This window comes from Cystoisospora suis (genome assembly GCF_002600585.1).
Source record: "Cystoisospora suis strain Wien I chromosome Unknown contig_928, whole genome shotgun sequence".
Taxonomy (NCBI): Eukaryota; Apicomplexa; class Conoidasida; order Eucoccidiorida; family Sarcocystidae; genus Cystoisospora; species Cystoisospora suis.
This window is the reverse complement of record NW_027153729.1, coordinates 23404-46833: the sequence shown is the minus strand read 5'-3', so window position 1 is coordinate 46833 and position 23430 is coordinate 23404. Positions and strand designations below refer to the sequence as shown.

Sequence of the window (23430 nt, the reverse complement as noted above, 5' to 3'; positions counted from 1 at the left end):
AGTCCCCGGTACAGTTGCGGTGCTAACTCCTTAGTAGCGTGCGTGGTGCAGACTTAGCTGTTTTGAGAGCCTGCGTACGCTCTTAGAAGTACATGGCTGCCTGCACTCGCCGCTTGGCCAGGTGAGAAATCAAAGACGCCTGGGTGTACACGGCAAATGTATCCGTGCGGAGACTTGAAGCGCCCCTCCCGCCGCTCCTGATGTAACGGGTCAGCACATTGTTTACAATGGTCTGCCTGAAATTGGGAAAAGGCGTTCTGCGACACACACAGGCTCTGCAGCGTCAGCGTGATACATGAGCCAACAAAGCTCTGCATGCCCCTCATTCCGTGAGATACGAGTTCGTACATTTGAATTCAAAGGAACTGCTGGCGGGTGATGCCCAGGGTGTCATCCATGAAGACATTCCATTAGGCACATTAATCAGCAAGCGACTGGTCAAGCAATGCCGGGTGCTTCTCGGAATGGTCCCGGGGCCAGCCTCGCTGTTCACACGCAGGGAAAAACCGGGGTCGGCTTCGGCTGACAACACGACATCGCGGGCACGGCTTGGATACCGCCAGACATGCATATACAGCCACCAGCCTCGACATTGCCCGAAGTGAGAGAGAGAGGAAAGCGGTCCAGTGTTTATTTGTCTCAACTGTTTTCACGGTTGCCTTCTGTACTTTCCCGGTTGCTTTCGCTCTTCATGAACAGGCCCGCTGCCCTCTAGTCTCTGAGCTTTTTCGTCTCCCTCACGAAGCTTCGCCTGCCCGACCATTGAGCGGTTGTCCCAGCTGACAGCTCGCTTTCTTTCACGCGGCCTTCATCAGTGTTAACATCTCTTCATCGGAACATACAGCGTCGACCATTTTCTTTTGCTTTTCAAAGACCAGGACAGACTACGGGACTTCTCCTGATCACTACTTCCGTAACGAAGAAGTGTGTGCTCGGACCTACGCATCAAATCATAATCCACTCGTGTGGCTCCCGAGCTTCTCGATTTTGACTACACAGCCCTTTGCCCTTTGCTGGCTCTCCCTTTTCTTTTTACCATCTGTCCTACACTTGCCCGGTTCAGGCGACATGTACTTTTCAACATGGTGATCCTGTCGCCTTCCTGAAGGGAATCGGGAATCCGCCCTTGTTGTGTGCCTTTGTCGATGCCGACGGCAACCGGCAGTCGATTCGATTTGTCTTTTACTTTTTCGTTTTTTACTTTTGTTCTCGTCTCCGGGTCCGTAAAGGGAACCACTCTTTTGCCCTTGCAACAGCTTCCAGCTATAGTATTCGAGTTACTATAAGGCAACCGGTCTCATCTCATCGGGTGCTTTGTCTGGTTCGGTCAGTAGGTGGTGTCTTCGTATCAGTATTCCGCAGCTTGTTTACGGAAACGTCCGTTTTTTTGGCTAGGGGCACACGCCCTTTCCGCACTGGGAGATTCTTTTTTCTCTTCCCTCTCCAGCCAAGCGTCCCCGGTGCCGTTGCGGTCTGGCGTGGCGCCTCCCCAGTCACGTAAGAGATCAAACCCCAAGTTTTGTCAATTGCGGTCAATTGATAGAGAGATTCGCAACCCCTCTCAGCCCCGCACTTGTCCGTGCTTGCTCTCTTTGCTTTTCTCCATTTTGTTTGGTCGCAACTTCTACGTGGTGGAGGAAAATGTCGAGGGTGTGGCAAACTGTCATTCTTTTGACGACCGACTGATCCATAGTGTCTGTAGATTGAGCAACAGCACCGTGTGACGGACCTGGAAAAAATCGAAGGGTCGACTGGAGTGTTTTCCTTTCAAACTAAGGCGGAACTCGGTAGGGAAAATTTCTTTCGACTGTACGACATCGACAGTTCGTTCTCCATTCTTTCCGCGGTCATTTCTTTCTCCTAGCTTAAGAATGGGGGGACAAGGACCCTCTGCGCTTGTATCTCCAAGCAATAAGGAGGCAGACCCGGCTTCCGCCTCCACTCGGAATTTGTCTCGCGTACAGCTCAACTGGGGACTGTATGAGCAGTTCTTATTGATCGATGTCAATCCAACTGAAGGTACGTCTTCGCTCGCCCTTCGGTGTGTGAGTATCTTTCTATTTTCGACTACACAGATATACCACTACCCACTGTGTGTCTCATGAGGAGAGAGTTGTGCGTCTACTATGTCTGTGCATCGTAAGAGCGACAATATACCACCTTCCAGACGGTTTTTCTTCCAGGTCGTCTGCTATTGTTACATAGTAGCATCCTGTCGCTGCCACCCGGACATTCGCTTGTCTGTCCAAATCTCCGACATGGCTCTACCATGCACCTTTTTCCCGGGATCCGTTAGAATTTTGTATATAGGCATGTGCTCTCTGACGGATCAGAGTGTCCGTGTGCTGCACGTCTTTGGAATGGAATACAGCGTTCTGATCGTGTATTGAGATTTTCCTTTTCAAAGAACATACGGCAAACGCATACAGAGAAAGAGCATTGGTACGAGGCTTTACCACATGGAATACTTCGAGATCAGAACGCCCTATTGCATCGGTGACACTCATTTCAAGTGGCCGAGGTGTTTCGCAACCTGTGACGAAAGCTCAAAAAGACGAACGTTCTAGGAGCTAGGAGCCGAAGTTTCTGTAGACACACTTGAGGGGGGGGTATACGGAGGGAGCAGCTGACCCAGCTGCAATCGGCAACGGATCTCGGAGTACACGTAAATGCGGAGACCATAAAGCTTTTTCAGAGCGCAGCTATGCCCTGTCTCTGTCTTCTTGGTCTTGCAGCGGCAGTCTCGACGGTTACACTAGACGCGAAGCTCCGGTCCTGTTCGGTGGACCTGGACACTAAGAACTGCTTGTGCAGCTTTCCCAGCTCCACTTCCTCCACTGCGGTCTCCAACACCATCTCAGGAAAAGATCCTTTGCTAGTCTCCTACCCGGCTCTTGCTGAGTGTGCTGCGTACAAGAAGTTGCAGGAGGCCCGAAGCGCGTACATGAGTGCAGATGAGGCTCACGCCCTCGCGTTGAAGGACCCTGGCTTAGCCGAGGGTGATAAGAATAAGTGGAAGCGCATTATAGGTGTGTTATATTGATGTCTCGGTGACCCGTCCTTCTTAATCCACAGTCGGCACAGCTTGGCTCCGTTGTTCTTCAGATACTCTGGGGCTCTCTGTGTAATGGCCTCGACCTGGGATGTCGTGATGTGTAGTAGCTCCCCCTCTTCTTACCCTACACGGTGTACCGTCGAGCACTCCCCCCGTGACGGTCTCATTTTGATAACATGAGCTGTGCGTGGCCAGCGTGTTTCTCTGTGAAATGCGTTAAGTACACTCATAAGGAGAAATTCTTTCTACGATGCACACTTGCTATGTGGCTCAAGTAAGGACTATATGTACGCAGGCCGTTCATACCGGCTTAACAGCCTTCACCGTGCTCTACTGGTAGTATGGATCTTTTCTTGCGAGGTGACGTGACAGCTGAGTGCTTTCGTCGGCACACTTCGGCCCTACTTCAACAGCCCCCGTTCTCTTCCAACAACGTTTCCCGTGGGCTCGGTGATAGCTTCTAGTCGTCGAGAAAGCTTTCAGTGTGCGTGTCTGCTTGCATTCCAAGGCATAGCTCTAGTCTCGAATCGCTTGGTACGACACCCTTCCCATTCTGCAACTACAGAGCGGAACAGAGTTCATTGGGGGGCGGCGTTTGTCAGAAGTTCGGGTCAGATCAGCGATGCTTTTCGCTTTCTGTGGGTTTTTCTAGATCTCTTCGGGAATTTCTATGCTTTGAATACGAGCTTCGCGTTGCCTTCGCCGTCTTCTACGGAGGGTGTCCTATCGCGCTCTCAATCATGCAAGCGTGAGGGCACGGATTCGCCGACTCCTTCTCACCTTGATAGTTCCTCCTCTTCCTCATCGCTTTCATCTTCTTCCGCAGATTCCCCCAGCACCCAAACAGCTACTGGTGTTTCTGCTTCAGCACATGCTAGCCTGGAGGGACCTGCGAGAGCATTTTCTCCATCGTTCTCAAATGCAGGCACGAGCCATTCTCGGGGAGGTAGTCAGAATACCAGTAGTGATAGTGCGATGATGTCTTCATCCCAAAGTGCTTCTGCTATGTCGTCGTCTTCTTTGCACAAGATGCCTCCATCACCTCATGCAACAGCCTCATCTTCTCCAGGAGGAGGGACACGTTCGGGGCCTTCTCTTTCTCCTCCGGGATCTCTTCAAAGAAAAAGCTCGCCTTTTCTAGATAATCTTCGTGAAAAACCCAGTCTGGATTTGAAGCGCCTTGACGACTTCTATACGGCAATCCATGCGGCGGGGAGAAGTGCAGCAAGTGAGATGGCGGTGGTGTTCGGCTCAGTGTCCTCCCCGATGAAACCCTCAGCGAAGAAGATATCTATACGTATATAGATGTATACGTGTATACGTATGGATACATGTATCTATTTATGTATGTATGTATACGCCTGCCCTCGGTGTAGGTTGGCTATCCGTACATACTTATGTACCAGACATCACATGTAAAAGTGTGTATCAACCCGTATAGCTCCACTTGCGTACCGCTAGCTGGCGTTAACTCTTACTCTCCGGGGATGTGTGGGTCTCTGTCTTTGTAGGGGGTCTCTCTGAGGATCAATTATAAGCGAAAAGATTTATGGAAGAAATGGATGGATACTGATGTCGACTTCGCTGATCTCTTCCTCGATATTTACACCCGCGTTAGTAGAAGCAGTGTATTCGTAAATTTTCGAAGTTCCACTGCAAACGCACTGGGAGAGAGGCATATACTTGACTCTCCTCTCCTGTCACCGTCTTTTCTTCACAGCCGTGACAACGATATTTGTAGACATCAAGTCCATTCAATCAACCTGTGGTATGCTTACTCCGTCGAATGAGAGAGATGGACATTCTCACATCCGTCAACAGAGATCATAGGGAACAGACGAGGAAGGTGTTGTTCGTGAGCTCGTTGCGCCCTTGTGTCGTCTGTGGATTCATTCCGTACGAGGTTGCCTGGTCTTCTCTTTGCACACAGGCCACGGTTTTGACGCTTTAGGAGCGATACTTGATAAGATTCGCACGCTGTGTGACGGCATTCAAAATCACATGGAGTGGATTGCTTACCCCTGTCAGCTACGCTTCATCCTCGTTCTCCTTGGTAGGCCAGTCTTTCTCTGTATTCTCCTCACTGTGTGTGTTGTCTCTGCGGGGGTTTCCCTCTTTGTTCTTTGCCTCTTGTCGTGGAGTCGTAGCTGATGCGCGGTGTACATACAAACTCTCCATTCTCCTTCCCTTCATTTTCACGTACAATATCGGTGTAGGTACACAGATGGGCGTGCAGTATTTGCTTAAATGCGCCATGGGAATGTACAGGGATGCATATGTATAATAGTTTTTGTAGACATGCCTAATAAGGTGTCGTCTTCAAAGCACTGTGATGGTGTTCATGTGTATGTATCCACGCGCGTATGGTGCACCTGAGATGTGAGACACATACATATATACCCTTTCAATATACTAGACTTCTCATGTAGGTATTCTATCGTTGACTTTTATCAACAACATCTACATTCTTCTCTCTTAATTCCTCAGCTTCGCAACCGTTTAGACGAAGAAGTCTTGTTGTGTTATGCTGACTTTGGCCTGTAGAATATCCTTTTTCCTATTCTTTTATGCACTTAGGACGTCAGGTCGTCAAAGCCTTTTCGTCTCTGTGTGTGCGAAAACATCATCTGCAGGATGCCCCTTCTATGAAGAAGGAGAAGGAGATCTCTTGCCGTTGCTTGAGCTTGTACGAACTGTTAGCATGCTTCCCGAAGAGCCTAGACAGACTCTAGTGCGATGGTCAGTCATCCCGTTCATCGTTTTCGTCGAACCGAGTGTCTTCGTTCACTATTTCTTATCAGATATCTCCTTCGTGGCCACGGTCTCCCTTCGGTTTTTTTTATCCACTTGGACTTGTCTAGCTAGCTAATGATACCCCAACATGCGTAATTGCCTGCAGTGAGAATGAGGTGTCTGGGTTTGTTCTGCTTCTCTCCCTCCTTCGAACTTTCTGTCTTCGTAAGACCTTTGAACGATAGATAGAGAGATGGAGAAACATGTCATCCTTGCTCTTTATCTCTTGGCTTTCTTTCTGTAGAGTGTTCCTTGTTGCCCTGGTGACTGTTTGTTCTTCTCCTCTTCTGTGTAGTCCTATGTGAACATATCTCGTCCTTCCTTCACCTGTCCCTCCACTTGAAGTGACATTTGTCGGAGTTCTTGTTAGGTAGGACAGAACACAAGCGGTGGCATACGGTCTTCCATCGAAGACGAGGTCTCTCGATGTTCTTGTCTGTAGGTATGAAACTCTTCCTCTACCCTATCTCCGTTCTCACCTCGTCAACGTCCAGCAGCTTATCACACGTAAGCCTCGTCACGCAGTCACTCGTGAAAGGTTGGTGTCTTCTCACTTCACTTGTAGTTTTGTTGTTTCTTCTTTCCATTCCTGTTTACTATAAGAATTGCCTAGACCTTCCCCTTCACACTACTTGGCTTGACTTCGTTGATCGGGAAGGGAAAGGATATAGAAAGATATCACTACAGTTCTTAGAGGTCGTGAAAATCTGATGTGATCGTGTATTTTCATCCGTCCTTTCTCACCATGTATGTCTTGTCTTTTCCTCTTAAGTGTCATGGAGGAATCTTGTCCATTCTCTCTCCTTCTTCTTTTTCTGTTGTTGTTATAGTATTATCATCCTTCGGAAGACTTCTCGATGATTAGTTTATATGTGTTCCTTCATACCATCGTATACGATAGAAATGGTATTCTTGATTTTCTCTCGCGACGGTTAGGAGAGTTCCAGCGGTTCTTTGGTCCTGTCAAAAGCAAGAGAGGAGTTCTTTTGGTCCGTGGAATTTCCTGCTTATTCTGTTCTCTTCATTCTATCGACATCCTTCCTTCTTTGATTTCTTTCACGCGCATCGCCTAAGGAAGTGTCTCACCCCGCTCCATCTGTGAGATGGACTACTCCTACTAGTAAGTGAAAAAGTGTTTTGCGTTATTCAGAATAGACCGCAGATATCAGCAACAACGTCCTCTGAAACTATTGCCGGAGAGGCTTGTGGGTAGGGATGGAGTGTGAGAAGAGACAGGGTCGGTGATGTTCTCTTTTGAAGTGAAGGTTTCTCCTCCTTGTGTTTTTCTCTTGTTCTTGTCTTTGCTTGTCTGTCCTCAGTCCGGCTTCTCTCGTATCCTGATATGAATACTATACGTGATGTCTTTGCTGCACCTCTACGGCATGCATTGCATACATTACATATCTTATATGTCGCCTGGAATCGCCGACAGAATGAACAGCGCCGTAGTTTGAGAGAATCTCAGAAACTCTGGGGAGAGAAGAGATTTCTTCTTTCAGGGATACGTGAATCTCTTGTCCGAGGAAGCTCACATGATACAAGTGATAGTAGTGACTTTCCTGTAGGTGTTGGTGGAGGAGAAGTGTCGGGAGGGACTCCTAGTGACTTCCTATCACTAGAAGATCGTGGAGTCTCTGTAGAGAAACATCAGGGGGGTGAGAAAGAAGAAGAAAGAGAGAGAACAAGGAAGAGAAAAGCTGAAGAAGCACATGACACCCATCATGATCTTGTACATCAGCATGGCTCCACGCCTTCTTCCCCTATAGAAGTAGAAGAAGAGATGGGTAATGAATCGTCTGCTCCGGTGAAGTACGAAGAATTTCAGAATGACGCCATCAACTCACAACATCAGCATCTTCTCTTTCGGTATGATCTAGCTCAATGGATTGAATGGAGAGGGAGAAAAGCAAGGAATGCTGCAAGAAGAGCGGGGGGAAGAGGTCGACCAAAGAGAAGAGGACGAGGAGAAGACGATAGAGCAGGAAAGACTTCAGGTGGGGCAAGCGGAAGAGGAGAGAATAGGCAAGAAGGTCAGGATGATGAAGCGGAAGAGACAAGCCGAGAAGATGAAGAGAATGACGATGGTGACGAAGATGTTGACGTTACGACTCTTGGAGGGCTTGCTAGGAGATTTTTCGGAGAAAGAAGGGCCCGAAGAAACGAAGAAGAAGAAGAACGAGAAGATAATGAAGATGCTAGGCATAACAATGATATGGAAGGAGAAGTTGAATCAAAAGAAGAAGACAATAGTCATAAAGATGAGAGCAGCAATACCTCATCGAATACGACAGACGAAAGAAGAAGAAATGGGAGAGAGAGAAATTCGAATGGGAAAGGGTCAACAGAGAGTGAGAAGGGAAAAGAGGAGAACAATCATAGTAATAGTAACAATAATACTAGTCTTGTCTTTCATCATGATATCTTACCTAATCGATCACAGTTCAAAGAAGAAACGGATTTTGCTCTTCTCCAGCATCCTTTCATATTAGACGCGGCTATCAAAGCTGTCGCACTCAAACAGCATGCAGCTATAGAACAGTTTCAACAAGCTCGTCAAGTAGAGCTTGATGCTCTCTTCAGTCTATTATCAGGACAGGTGGCTTCGGATCGAAATCCTTTTCTTGATATCACAGTCCGAAGAGATCATATTGTCCAAGATACTCTCTATGAGGTGTGTCCAGAAGCTTTCCCTCGAAGAAAAAGGAAGATCTGAACAACATAAAAAAGAAGAATAAGTTAGACTACGCGGTGATGCAACCCTCTTTGTGTCTCGATGTTGGTGTAGCGACACGTCTTTGTTGAGGAATGGCTAGTTACGTACGATCACCTGATCTCTCTCATAGGATGAGAAGATTTCGCCTGTGTAGTTAGTCGTGAGTCGCGCAGTCCATCGTCGAACAGGGAGATACTTCTATGAGAAAGTAAAGAGGCAGGAAGCACACACCGTAGTGGTGCCTAGAAGTAGCAGTATTCTAATGGATGGCAGGCGAGGGTGGGGAGAGGCTGAAGGTTTCACAGTTGATTGAACTCATCTTCCTCTCGTCAAGTGTATGTACATCTCCCTCAGAGTCAAACCTCTTCTTGTCGATTTTCGAACCCGTTTCGGACACGTCATCTTTGCTACATACAGGAGCACACAATTCCTTGTCTGATTGAAGCATCTCGTCCGCACATTTCCAAATAACCCGTCTTCTGCCTTTCCCATCAAACGTAGATGGGCCATTGAAAGTATCGAATTGGCATGAAGATGGACTTGAACATATATACATACGTGTATATACGTGGGCCTACGTATATATAGGAATACACATTAGTTGTGTGTGCGTCCAGGGTATAGGGTGTCGATCTTCTTTGATGTTCTTTCTCAGGGTCGCCTGAAGAGTCCGTTTTAAGCTTTTTTCTTTTTGCGTGGGCACGTACTGTGCGTGTATATATGTATGTATACATATATATATATATATATGTATTTCTTCCTGTTATACACACGTGTATACGAGTGCAGTAGCACGCTCATAGAGAGTGCCTGCTGTCCAGTACCCGTCTGTATTCCGGTCGCGAAGGTCCCACAGAGGCATATGTGAATCTCCTTTATAATTTGTGACTTTTTCGTTTGCTTGGACCTTCCATCTCTTCTCTTCTACTCGATGTTCTCTCTGCTATCAGAGCTGGTACGTTTCTGTTCTGCTGTATGGTTGTTGATGTGATACAGATTGATCGCCGTAGTCGCACTAGAAATGCACTGAAGAAAGCTCTGAAAGTGAAATTTGCAGGAGAAGAAGGCGTCGATGAGGGCGGTGTCAAGAAGGAATTCTTTCAGCTCCTTGTCCAAGAGGTATGTCTCATCTCCATCAGTATTCTTCGTGTACTTTTACGCGGTGACAACCTCTTGCCTCTGCTGCATGCCGAAGAGCTTCTTCTGCTATATCCATCTGTCTTGGTCTCATCCCTGCTCATGGAGGAGTTGGAGCTGACTGAGAATGAGACTTCTCCTTACAGGCGAATCAATTCCTTCTCTTTTGTTCTATGTGGCGATGTTTGCGTGTGACTGCAGCTCTTTAGCCCAGGCTATGACATGTTTTTGCACTATGAAGATAGTCGGCTGTGTTGGTTCAATCCAGTCTCGACTGAAGAAGCGTCAAACTTCAGATTGATAGGAGTCATTTTCGGTCTTGCTATCTACAACGGTGTACTTCTTGATGTTCGTTTCCCCTCTGTCATCTTTCGTAAATTACTTGGATGGTTCTCTTCCTCTATTGAAGATCTTGAAGAACTTCAGCCTTCTGTCGCTCGGTGAGAGATACGTAAAACGAATTCGGCATGTGCGGTTTCTCCGTTTGAAGGCGCGTATGCAATAGACACTCCTTCGTAGATAAGTACATTCCTATATGTATTCTTACTATGTAGCAATGCATTCATGCATGCATATGTGTGTTATTCCGCATTAAGGCCAGCGCTCGCCAGTATATATATATACATATGTATGTATATATATGTACGTATGTATACATATATGTTTTTCACGGCCACGTGTCCGGGGCCATTTGGCTTTTTTTCTTTCCATTGGCATCTTGTGTTCCAGGAGATACTAAGAGGGTACCTGCCTAGCAAGTCTTAAAGGCGTGGAGATAACTAGTCTCAGCAGGCAATACCCCTGTGGAGTACCTCCCCTACTCTTCTCCGGAGTGCACGGCTGTATGTCCTCGTGCGTTCGCATTCTCGGCAATCACGGAAGAAGAGGAGGATGGGAAGGATGGCGTTTCTTGTGAAACGGATGATGAATGTAACAGACACATATGTGTCCAGATGTTAGGGCCATATATTTACATCACGAAGCGTTTTTTTCTGTTGTATGTATCTATCTGCCGCCTCGCAATGGGTGTCCGCATTTGCTTTTTCACAGGAGCTTACGCGCCTTGCTTTATGCGTCGGAGAAGGAACTAGAGGACATGGAGCTTACTTTCTCTGTAGAACTTGATAGATATGGAGACAGGGTGGAAGTACCTCTCGGAGATCACGCTGTGACAGACAAAGTCACAATCGATAACAGGTGAGGAAAGAGACAGAGGAGAGAAAGTTTTGGGGGGGGGGCCATACTAAACGTCTACGCTTTCTATAGGCAGTCCTGGTGAGAGGACCTGAACGCCGTGGGAAGTAAGCTGCCACACGTTAGCTCGAGGAAACCTTATTTCTGCAGCCGCAAGGAGAGATTTTCGTGTGTTTTCTTTCCCTTTTGCGTCTGTTGAAAGATGTGTATTCTTTAAAAAAGTAGGGAGAAGAGACTGTCTGTCTAAGGGCGAGTAGGTGTACATAGCGTCTTGTATGGATTCTATCAAAAGTCTCCTAGCTAGGTATAGATTGCTCTCCATGGTGCCCTCAGGGCCATTTCTACATGCAGTGGCGTAAGAATCGCAAGAGTACACCTGAGCTCGTATAGTTGGATAGATGCGATTTATAGAGAAGTAGATAGGCGAGACGTCTACTAGCGATAAAAAGGACGGTGAATTCTTGTCGCGGATCGCATGCGTGACTGAAATAAAAGTTCTGCCCGTCGACCCTCGTACGGAGAAGTTTTCTCCTGCTTTTTTTAACACATCCCCCTCTTGTACACGTCTCTTTATTTTGCTTTTGCCTCGCCGGAATGTTTGGTTACCTCTACTTTTCTTTCTCACGATATTCTTGGTTTGGCTGTAACACAGAGACGAGTACATCGAGCTCTACGTGGATTACGCCTTGAACAAATCGGTTGAATCACAATACACTCCATTCCATGAAGGTTTTCATCTGTGCGTTGATGAGCCGACGATCTCTCTCTTTCGACCTGAGGAGCTTCAACAGGTCATCTTAGGCTCTGAGGAGGAGCTCGACTTCGGCAAACTCAAAACGGTGAATCTGCAGCTTGATACCATTTCTTGATTCCTCGTAGCACATATGCATGATCTGCTACACTCACTCCTCTTTCCGTTGCTTCTCGCCTTAAGCGTAGTCACTGTATACACTCAGTTTACCCTTTCCTATTCGGTTCTCTGTTGTACCCATGGATCCAGGATTCAGTTCGATACTTAACCCCCCCGGAGGTCCTATGTACGTGTCTGTTATAGTGGCGGATCCTACTTCCTGTATGATTTTGTATAATAGTAGTGTTTTATGAGAAGGCGATGTGGCATGTCGTTTCGCCGGTGGAGCGGTACTTCCTCGTTATACGGGTGAGTGCTGCTGCTCGTGGAGACAGAGACGCCCAGATGGTAAAACAGGAACCAACGCTGCGCAGCTTAAAGAACGTCGCGAGCCTCCCTATAGATGATAGAGGATGGTTGTATCTCTCGGGGCTTTTCTGAATGAAGGAGAGACGATGTGTTCTTGAGCCATGCGTTTCCTTTGCATGTCTCTTGCTGGATGCGATTAGTTTGGTGCAATCCATATGTGTGGATATATGTATCTTCGTGGTCGTTCTCTCTTGATGTATCTGTCGTGCCAGGCGACATCATATCAAGATGGATATACAGAGGATTCAGAGACCGTCAAAGATTTCTGGGCTATCGCTGATTCATTAGATGGAGAACAGAAAAAGAAACTCTTGATGTTTGTTACAGGTGCGTGGAGATCCTTCATACTGCCCCACTATCCTTCTTTTCCCCTCTCCGATCTTAGGTCAGAGCTATGGTGTGTGTCTTAGCATAAAGGAATGCGTGCAGAAAGAAGGAAAGTTAAGGGCCATGAAACGAAAAGTGTTTTCATAGAGCTGTGATGCCGTCGCGTGCTACAGTGGTTACCCATAGATCAGTCGTGTCGCCTGTTCAGTAGGAGTAGCTGCTCTCCACTCGGCTTTATGTTCGAGTTCGCGTTTTTGCATCTCTGTAAACACCTACGTGAGTTGTTATTTTCTTCTTATGACACTTATGATAGATACGCGTAAGATTGCAGACAGTGAGCCGCCTTAGGGGAGAAGGGAAGGTGGCTTCGCTTTAAGAATCTTGTGGTCTATCCCTGTAAGGACTATATTTTGTTTGCTTTTTCATACAGGTTCCGATCGTGTACCCATCAAAGGCTTGTCGAGTCTTAAGTTTATCATCGGGCGCAACGGTTCAGACTCTGATAGGTTAGTTGGATGTCCTCATACCTGCGAAAAGAGAAAGAAAGGGAAAGAAAGATGTCGACAGGTGTATTGCTTGTCCCCCTCCCTCGCAACATGCTGGATGGTCTTCCCGCCCTACCTTATGGTCTTCTTACGTTTTCGAGAGAGAAAGCATTTCCAAGTAACACTACAAAGAGACTTCAGACTAGAGCGCACCCGGACGTGCGCTGTATATGGTGCTTGTTCTCGATTTTCTTGCTAGCCTTAATGGAAGTCGTCCACAAGGCGTTAGGGGGGTGTAGGGTAGGCTGTTTTGATGCTGCCGTTGATTTGAGATCTCTTCGGAGCAGACACCTTCTGTGAAAGAAAAGGTTTTCCTAATGCGCTTCATTAGCTTCCCTTAAGACATGAATGCGTACACTTGTCCACCTGATAGCAGTCAAAGATGACACTGTTGGAGAGCGGAGTATAAGAAAGGAAAGGGGAGGAGGGAAGAAACCTACTCTTGTTTGAGATTTAGGAGAAGGTTTTGTAAAGGGAGAGAGACGACAGGGGCGATATACAGGGGTCCTCTCACTGTATTCAACTCGAGACGAGAAATGGAAATATCTTTCGTATATGCCTGTTCTGTCGGCTTGTGTCCTTCTTCTCTTTTCTATGCTCCTCGTGGCCTCCCCCCTCTAGACTTGAAAGCACAGCGCTCAAGGATATGTAAATAAATAAGTCTTCCACCATCAGACGTGCGCGCTGTCTATGCGTGAGTGGTTTTCATGGATTGACAATCCCCTTCCAAAGTCAAACTTCTTGAGAATTCACATAGGATAGCTTTTACCACCGTCTCTCCTCTTCATATGTACGTATATATATATATATCGTGTCTGTCGTCTTCTTACTTGCACCTCTCTCTGATTGTTGTCTGAACTCCTTAGGCTTCCAACAGCGCATACGTGCTTCAACTACATTCTTCTCCCGGATTACAAGAATCGAGAAAAACTCGACAGACTTCTGAAGATTGCTATTGAGAACTGTCATGGATTCGGTCTTCGATGATAGAGAAGTTGAAAAAGAAGAAAAGAAGAGAATTCTTTCATTCCTTTTCTTCAACGGACTTCCTCTTTTTCTGAAGTGGCTGAAGTTTTTTCACCTAGGAGAAATTTGAGCCAAATGGATGAAGAAACAAGTAGATAACGAGAGAGAGAGATGTTGGGTGGAAAAGACCAAAGAGCCTGTAAAATCTCCATGTAGAAGTTTCTTTACTCCCTTTGATGAAGATGATGAAAATCCCGATAGCGTGCATGCATGCAACAGCAGCAGCAGGGGGAGGCGGTGGTGGTGGTTGTTATGCCGGTCAAGATGAAAGAGGAATAAGGGAGGTTTGTAGTGATCGTAATACTTGTATAGGTGTGTGGGAGATGATATATGAAGGTATCTATCATACAACTCTTTCTGTATGGAGAAATTTGCCTTTCTCCTTCGGCTTTATGTAGGTATGTATGTAGATGTGTACGTATACATGAAAGTAAGTATATATGTATGGATGATTGCCGGTTTTTCTCCACAGCAAAGAATCGTGATGATGCATAGCAGAAACAAAGCGGTGTTTTTTGAGTGGACATGTCAAGGAGAATTCCGAAGTCGACGGGAAAGGCAGAAGAAGGGATAGATCCTTGGATGAATGATACATACATACATAAACAGCATGAGGACCTCTACCTGCTTTACTATGGCTTACATTCGCCTTTTCTGGGAAAGAGTGGCTTGTGGAGTTGCTTCTTCAGTTCTCCTCTGCTGACCATGTGACACGGGAAGAAGAGGAGAGGGCGACTACATCTGAAAAGAGGTGCCGATGTTTTCTTCTTCTATTGTTTTTGTTCCTAGACGTACTGCATGCCACGTGTAAAGCGGTGTGAATAAGCGGAGAAGGTTGCTTCTTCACCTTCTTGGAGTGTTCTCTCTAACGCGAAGAACTAGGCATGTGGGTACATTACGTCTATTGTTGTATTGTTCGAGTAATATACATGGATGATTTTTCTTTCTCTTCTCGGCTTTCTCGCTTGTTCTCTATCATCAGTCCAAGGAAAGGACAGCTTAGTAGAGGAGGCACACTACTACTAGTTCCCGCGCTCTAAACTGGTGGACTTCGACATTGACAGGAAGGCAGCGGGATGTGAAGCGAGGTGGCTGCTGACAACAGTATTATAGTTAGCTAGACATACGTAATTCACACCTTCGTTGTTTCTGGTATGATAATATTCCTTTCTTTTTTCATGAGTGTTTCTCTAGAACATGTGAAGGTTCGTTTTCTTCGGACAGATGAAGAAAGAGAATGAACACGAGGGATAAGCCAAGAAAGTACAAGCAGCCAAGCACATTCTGTGGGGGAATGTGAGACCGACTGGTCGAAGGTTCCGATCACATAAACTTTTTTTTCTACTCGCCTACTTCGAGGTGATAGGAAAGTGAAGATATGATCGGTTTCAAAGGCTAACGAAACGTGCAATGTGCAGAAGCTCCTCACATACATACAATTCATACGTCCATACTCGTATATACATACATACACACGTACTCAGACAGAAAATGTGAGTGAGAAAGCGGTAACGGCTGCTGTCGCCTGCTCCTGCGGGCCTCGTGCACCTTTGATAAGGTGCAGTCTCTCCGCTTGGCGCGACAGTAAAGAGTAATTCTTGGGGAGATGCGTAGCGACCGCGCTTTTAGAGATGGGAGCTTTTTGCAGTCTGAGAAGACGACACGCCAGCCTCTTTGTTGCTTGATCTTTTACTTTGAGCTGCATACTTCCTCGAAATATCTAGCTATCTATGTCTGTATGTACACGGAACAATAGGCGAGTATGTGAAGTCATTGCGACGTGCGTCAGTTCGAATCGAGATGAAATCCCTGGTGCTTCGACCCTGTGTCACACCGGTACTGCGTGTGGCTGCCCCGTCCGTGCCGTAGAGAATTTAACGAAAACTCCCGTCTCCGGCATTCCTCATAAGACCCGTGCTCCGCCTGCTGCTCAAGTCAGCTCGGCCTCACTTGCTGCTTATATTTGAGGTTAGAGGAAAGGGCCGGTAGGCGAGACATCCCGCAGTCACGCCTAAGCAGTTTACTTTTTCTATCCCGAATATCCCTCGGTTTGAAGTCTGCACAAGAATCTGTATACATACATATCTATATACGTGCTCGTCTCACAAGAATGCGACAAAACACGGACCGATACAACAGTTTGTTGAATTTGGGTATGAGCGGACCAACAGAGAATATCACCGGTCACGGTCTCAGCAAAGAAGTGTTCACGTTAGCCGAGAAAAAGTCTTTCCCCTGGTGATAAGACCGCGGTGGCTCCAGTACCGGTGCCTTTATTGAAATTAAAGGTCCTCGTAACTGGGTGAGATACAAGAGGCAACAGCAATAAGTTTTGCACCCCTTGAACATCACCGGGTCTCGTCCAACCGGCGACTGATTAGTGAAACACCGTTATTTCGCTTCCTAACGTCCTTCATACAAGCCCCGCGGTGTTCGAGGGATTCACCGGTGTTCGCTTGTCCACCAAAATGTCTTTAAGATGGACGGAGACACGCCGGATGCACCAACAACAACATCATCATCATCCCGCTCATTTCTGCGGGCCTTCAACAGTACCGTAAAGCTGTCCCCTAGTCAAGAACGCTTATCTCCTTGGCAGAAAACGTTCAAGGCGGAGAGCTTACGAAAGCAGACACGCTGCTTTTTCCCTGCTGGAACCTGATGGCAGCCCCCGTGGCTGTTACTCCGAACGCATGCCGATCATCAGTCGTGACCAAGTATTAGCCAACCTGCACATGAAACCCCACGCCGATGCCTGCGGCCACTACAGCCTAGGACCCCGCTGGGTACGGTGGCCTCGATGGGAATTCTCCGGAGTAAGAGAGCGCGAAGTACTACTACCAGCCTTTCTCGAGGTCTGAACACCTGCTTCCGAAGGGGAGTCTCTGCGGAGTGGCGACACAACCCAGAGTATGTCTCCTGCGCCCCATTCCCCGGAGATAGGTGTATAGACTCTTCTGTTGCCGGGCGACTACGTTCTCTTGTATACGTTTCCATATGTCAACGTCCCCGACAGGAGCGCAGAACGAAAACTTGAGAAATGCTCTTTCTATGGACCGAGAACCTCGGCCAATTCGCGATTGGCGCTCGCAATATCTGCGTCAGCGCCCGATGCAGAAGCGTGCCCTTCCGACCCCGGAGAAAGACCGAAAGACTTTTTTTCTCCGGCTGGGTTCATGAATGCACCGGCTCCATGAACCGCATCACCGGAGGTCGCTTTGCCTGGGATCGATGACGTGTAACAGTCCGAGGGGTAGCATCCTACTGCTCCTGCGTTCACGTTAGTACTATAGGCGCCACATCCAGATGCAGTGCTCACTCCTCCGCCGAATGCAGCAGCACACGGCCCTGCGTTCACGGCCTGCTGGGGGTCCCCCGCCTGATGTGAGGACGGGAAGTAGCTGTGCGCAGGGTTAGTGTAGTAGCGATAGTCCGGATCCTACGAGAGAAGTGGAAGACAAAAACGCTAGCAGGTTGTTGAGAAATCATCGCATGCGTCGAGACTCTCAGCAAAGTCATCACGCAGGAATGGCTACTACAGAATAAGCTGCATAACAGTCCAGCATTCCTCGACGTGTTTGGACGTCCCACCTGCCTGTGCAGCCCACTGCTCCCCCGGAGGAAGGCACAAATGCAGTCTGTAGGTGTCCATGTATTCTAGCAGATGGTATCATGTCCGCCTGGAGTTGCTCCGCAGCTCTCCGCACCAGCGCATCATCCGTGACAACTTAACACCCGGCAGCTCTATAGAGGAACCATGATAAGACCTAAAAGCGGTTTTTCTTTCCGACTTTCTCGGGGAAATCTTGCACATCAATCTATCATGATTTTGCCACCCTAAGTCCAACCCTGGCTGAACCGACTACCCAACGAACTGCGTGGCTTGCCATCCCTAAGAAGTATTCCGAGCACTACCGCACATCCGAGAGCGTTCACCGCCTCGAAATCACTACGCTTTCTTACGTATAAATGCTACGAAGGCAGCCCCTCCCCCACGAATGCCCTTTGCCGAAACCGACTGACCGTCTCTTTAGTGCCAAACAGCTCCCTCTCCCAAAGATCCACTTCAGTCCTACAACTGCATGTACCCCTATCTCTGCAACACTTCCTGAGGTCGCAAGCGACTGAGAAAAGAGGTCGCCACCGTATTTCCAAGCTTTACCTTTAGATCCACACCCTTCGCCTGGGTAATAATGTTGGTGTTGTCGAGAGCGAAGCTGAGAGACAGAGAGTAACTTTGCTGGTTGTTAGCCTTCATGTGCAAGGACGTCCTCACCCACTGGCCCGGGTTAACTGCCAAAGGCTGGCGAACAACAATGCGTGTTTGGAACCAGTGAGTCGGGGGAGACTGGGGAGACGTGCTGAAAGTGATGGTCTTCTCACTGCCGTCAAAACAAACGTCGAACCATCCTGAAGACAACTCACCAGATACAAGATGAGGCTCCAAAAGATCTTGTATCCTCACAATATAAAGAAATACCTTTGCTCGGCACCCTAAACCGTAGGTGGTCAGAATGCTATGAACTGTGGCTTGGAGAAAACCGGCAATAACCCGCAGGAAAGGCAGATATATATATATATATATATATCCCCCCGAGAGAGAGAGAGAGACGTCTAGCAATCAATGTCTGACACCAGCGTGTCGGGGACGAACTCATGAGCACACATACGACCTAAGCGGGACAGCCACTTCCCCTATATATCTGACTGATGCTATGCGGACGTCGTGAGATTCCAGCTCAGGCTGCTCCAGCCCTGAGTTAGAGTTCGTGGAGACACCTTTGAAGAAACGAGAAACTCTTCGCTGTTGACAGGGAAAGCGGCACAGTTCCACCCTGCTGTAAGCAGGTGCCGGAGAGAAACAAAACACCGACGTAAAAACCTTCCAGTATGGATGAGCCGCAACTACTCACGGCTAAGAAGTCATTCCTTAGTAGGGATGAGACATTGTCTGACGCAAGATCGGTAAAAGTCAATGGAAAAAACGTTTGGTTGAACTCGGTGATGCTCCTCCGCATGAGGCAGGCGAATATACAACGACGATATACACGAATATGAACTCGGAGTACGCGCCGAATACAAGCAGTGTATCAGCACCATACATTAGTTAGCACGTCCCGACTGCCCCACGCTGGGACACAAGAACCTCAAGGGTACTTGCTTGCTGTAGTTTTACCGCGATGTTGCATACGGTCATGACCATACCGGCAAGCCCATGAATAAGTGTAGGAGAGTTCACTGTGAAGCCGAAGTCAATCGTCATCTGTGAGGAACAGGCCAGAGCACAAAACAAAGGACGGAGACTAGGACAGTCGCTGTCACACGTTGAGAACCCCCTACAAAGAAAACCTATAATAGCTGCCTCTAACTCCCTTCAGTGACTGGAACCCGATCAACAGCTTGGTTGAAAACGAAGATGCTGTCGCGAGAATTACATCAGTCTGGCTGACCTCTTTATACAGATCTATTTGTTTTAGGTGTCACCGTTAAGACTGTTCGTAAACGTGCAAGTTTACTGACTCGGTTTCTCCATAGCGTGGGGACGGGCGAACCACACATAGGTACAGTACGCCAGTTTCCAAAAAGGAAGGCTGTGTCTACCAATTGCGTCGCAATGTCCCGCTCTTCACGACCAACCCTGAAAGTCTGTCCCTCACTTCTTGACCCTTACGTCTTCTAGAGACTGACGCGCCACTTTCTTCAGGTCGAAGAATCTGCGCTCTGGCTGAGCGACAAGAACTGCGGGGTCGATGTAATCTGAGAGAGGTACCACACACGAAAAGAAACAGCAGAAAAGAATTTGCCATGAACCGACAAGACGATTCGTAGAAAGACGTGAGCTTAGCTGGGCACGTGTGAAAAGTCTGGGGCGAGCCAGTGCCAAGAGGAAAAACTACATCTCGCAAAACCTGTCCAGCTACGCCCGCGTGCCCCCTGCTTGCAGGCACAGACCAAGTGAACTAGGAAAGGAAAGCAAGACAGGGCTTGGACCTTTCTCGACAAAGACTACACATGCATTTCACCCTACAGTAGACGACCAACCCTAATCGATACACCCTGAGAACGCCACGTACACAAGAGACGGGGAATGGGCCTCAGCAACAAAGAGCGCGTGCTAGTTTTTCGGGGGCGCCATCTATATGCCACATCTGCGTGGTGGGCCATCGACGGAGATCAAGACACTACAGGGCTGAACGCGGCGCTGTGTCACGAAGCTCGTCAGGTGCTTTAGAAAGCAGGCAAAACAGCCAAGGAGAAGCAGGCGACAATCTGAAAGTGAGATAGTAGTTCCTTCGGCCCGAAGAAAGGACAGCAGGCCGGAACTTGCAAAGCTCGGTCAGAGAAGTCTCATCCAGAGACTCGGAAGCGCAAAGAGACTAAAGCCTCATACAGCGCCGCTAAGCCTAATACAAGCGGAGAGCTGCGACCGTAGCGCCCCTCGGCGTTTTGCCTCCTTCGGGCCTGCATGCTGTCTTCCCGAGAACCCTGAGTCAGTACTCTTTAGTCCAGCTTTCATTCGTGCTGGCTTCACCGAGACTTAGGAATACGGGACGCCTTCCTGAATTGTATATGTCTAGCACTTTCTATATATTCCGATACATATCTCTGTATCCTAGCATAGAGACTCCCACACCAAGCAAAGACACGTACCCCTCTCTGTATCCCAACATATTTGTGTACACCGAGATTATACACAAATACGAAAACCAATGTACAGGCACCTAGTGCTGTAGTACGTGACCCATAGTCTCTTCAGTACAGAGCCAGTTGCTCCGACACGCTACCTAGGCCTTTTGACCAAACACCAAGAGAGAAAACGTCTACGAGAAAAGCGAAAACGAACTTACCTACAATAGGCTGCCGGAACTGTTCAGTCATAGCCACCTCAAAGGCGTTAGAAAGATCAACGCCGCAGAAGTCTGTCTGCTTCCAAAAGTTACACTTATTGATCACATCACTATGCAGGACGTAGTCTGAGAAAGGCGCGACGACCAGTGCGCAGCGATTCGGATACATCTTCCCTGGAGCACAAAGATAACATCAGGCTTCATCGTGATATGACGCCAGACCAAGCGCCAATGTCTTCCTTGCGTTTCCCTACGAGACCCCCAGGAACGGCTAAGTCACTCTCGTCGCCTTTCCAAAAGCATTCAAATCCGGACACACGACGAGGAAACTGGGGAAAGGTGCTAGGCACGAGAGCTTGATGACAGTGCTTTCTCTCCTGTCAAATCCTGCAGTCGTATCGTATGCCACACGAAAATTGCCGATGACGTGACTCTCGAAATAGGTTCTTACGTACAAATACATTCACGAGCCTACCAATACTATGCACGCTTGTAGCTATGTTGAAAAAACAGAGGAAGCACCGAGAGGAAACACACTTGTGACGTAATGCAGAGCGTAGCCGGCTTTCTCTCTTCAAGGAAAAGAGCTTGGTGTATACGTGGGCGGAAAAAGATGGTTTGAAAGCTTCGAACGCCGTCTTTCTATCCTTCTCGGGGAGAACCAGCTAGCTCGAAACTCGATAAGCAGGTCGTCCCACGCATGACGGGTTAGCACTATTTCCGAGATGGCTCAGGGAAGCGAGAAGGGTGACGAGAAAAGCAAACCGACCTTCGGGTTTGAGAAAACGATCACGTGCCGAGAGATAAGTCTCGATCATACGCTCATTAAAGAGGAAAGTCCCAATGGGCTCAGATATCAAGACATCAACTTTCTCAGGAACCTCGTCGTCCTCGATGCTCTCGAGAGGCTTGTTGATGACTTGAACTCGACTCCCGAGTGACGGATTCCCACGGCAAAGCAATGCAATTGTCGACGCCATGCTGCTTGCCTCCACAGCGTATCTGAGAGTTGCCCACGCAAACACCAGGTTGCTTTCCTGTCATACCCGCCGTCTAACGCGGTTTACGGAGACACAATACGAATATGTATGTGTCTATCGACGCAGAAGTATGAACCAATGTGGCAAGGACATCTCTGCTTAAGTCAGAGTCTTTCAATATTCAGCGATGCACCTATAACTACACGGAGGTACACTACACGGAGATATGAAGAAACCGGTCGAGCCACCTCGAACGGCTTTACCTCTGGTCTCCTTGACCGGCTCCAGCGCGAGTAGCTTTTTAAGAGGTAGGTCCCCAGTGCGACATGTTAGTGCAAAGAAAACACGAACTAGACGTACGTGAAATATCAACAGCGGCACCCCAAAGATAAGAACCCCCGAACCAGCCCCGTCACACGCACATCAAGAAATTAGCAAGCGAACGTGCTAAGCGCAAGGCCACGCGTGTTCACGACGACATCGACGTACACCTGGCCGCGATCACCTCTCAAAAACGAGTGTACTTTCCGACATATCTGCCCAGTGAGGGCCCGCCGTCACGTTCGTTAGCGGCTTGCTGGAGCAGAAAACCAAAGAGCGAAGTTCAGAATCTCACATCATGGCTAAGGCACAGTAAGAAAGAGCCGACTGACTCTTGAAACAGGGACTACGGAGTAACTACCGTTGCGCAGATAGGATACTTCACTTGGTCGGCCCACATGCATATGTGTAAGTAGGTATTTGCGGTGAGGCTGGCGGAGCAGTGGAGGAGGCGGCATGCGTTCGCTAGCATGAAAGTTTCCAGAAGCAAGTAGCCTACACTTTTTTCGCGCCGGCTTGGACGGCGAAGAACGACAAAATGCCCGATCCTGCCCCAACATCCATTACCACCTTGCCCTCGAAATCCCGCCGGTTTTCCAGTATAGCTCGATGATATGTCGTGGTTCGAGTTGTATCTTGAAGCATGTTCATTTGATTGGCCATTTTCCCGTAGTACTCAAAGTAGGTCTCCACCACAGCAGCATCCATCTTACCGATGTGTCCCCGCCCCGGTTTTATAGATGAACCGACACCACGGGCGCCCTCGCTACTCGACGTGCCGGTCTCGCTGCTCTCGCAACCACTCTTCAAGTGGGACCATTGTCTAAGAAATGCTTCTGCGGTCGCTGCATCCTGGAACGCCAGACCGAACAAGGAGTCGAAAGTGGCGGTCGTGGACTCGTCACCATTCGTGCGCTGTTCCTGTAGACTTTCTGCCCCTGACTCCTTGTCCTGACTTTCGGGCCAGACCCCCGCTGCCGAGCTGAATAACTCACTCCTCGAGCCGTAGGAGGGGCAGCATACGAGACGGTTAGCTGTGAGGCGATGCACGTGGCTAAGCGGTACTCGTTTCTGCGTGTTTGTGAGGGGGCATTGAAAGGCCACTGCAGGACGTGAATCGGTTGATCTCGGTCGAAGAAGGTCAATGTACACCTGACCAGCCCCCGCTCTGGCAGGACCTCCATGGCCGAATACCTTCCTAAGGAAATGCATGCTGCCGCATTCGAATGGGAATATGGTGCATCGAAACGAGGTCACTTCCCGGACATCTTC

The 23430-nt window shown here is 48.3% G+C and overlaps 2 protein-coding genes across 2 annotated transcripts; one reads left to right on the top strand and one right to left on the bottom strand.

Moving 5' to 3' along the window:
* Positions 1–699: 699 nt before the first annotated feature.
* CSUI_002221 (e3 ubiquitin-protein) lies at positions 700–15646 on the top strand. The gene is made up of 14 exons (XM_068062423.1): positions 700–2019; positions 2736–3029; positions 3708–4283; positions 4986–5108; positions 5689–5794; positions 6291–6355; positions 7168–8519; positions 9558–9680; positions 9900–10138; positions 10749–10895; positions 11545–11731; positions 12324–12438; positions 12869–12944; positions 13850–15646. Exons 1-14 carry the CDS (start codon positions 1872–1874, stop codon positions 13968–13970), a joined length of 3672 nt encoding a protein of 1223 aa, XP_067925597.1. The 5' UTR covers positions 700–1871; the 3' UTR covers positions 13971–15646.
* Positions 15647–16654: 1008 nt separating this feature from the next.
* Positions 16655–23428, bottom strand: CSUI_002220 (histone arginine methyltransferase prmt4 carm1). Its single transcript, XM_068062422.1, has 7 exons — positions 22658–23428; positions 21627–21859; positions 20858–21031; positions 19681–19766; positions 19215–19272; positions 18172–18419; positions 16655–17448 (listed from the first exon to the last, which is right to left on the bottom strand). The coding sequence occupies exons 1-7, from the start codon at positions 23368–23370 to the stop codon at positions 17059–17061; spliced, it is 1902 nt and encodes a 633-aa protein (XP_067925596.1). The 5' UTR covers positions 23371–23428; the 3' UTR covers positions 16655–17058.
* Positions 23429–23430: the final 2 nt, after the last annotated feature.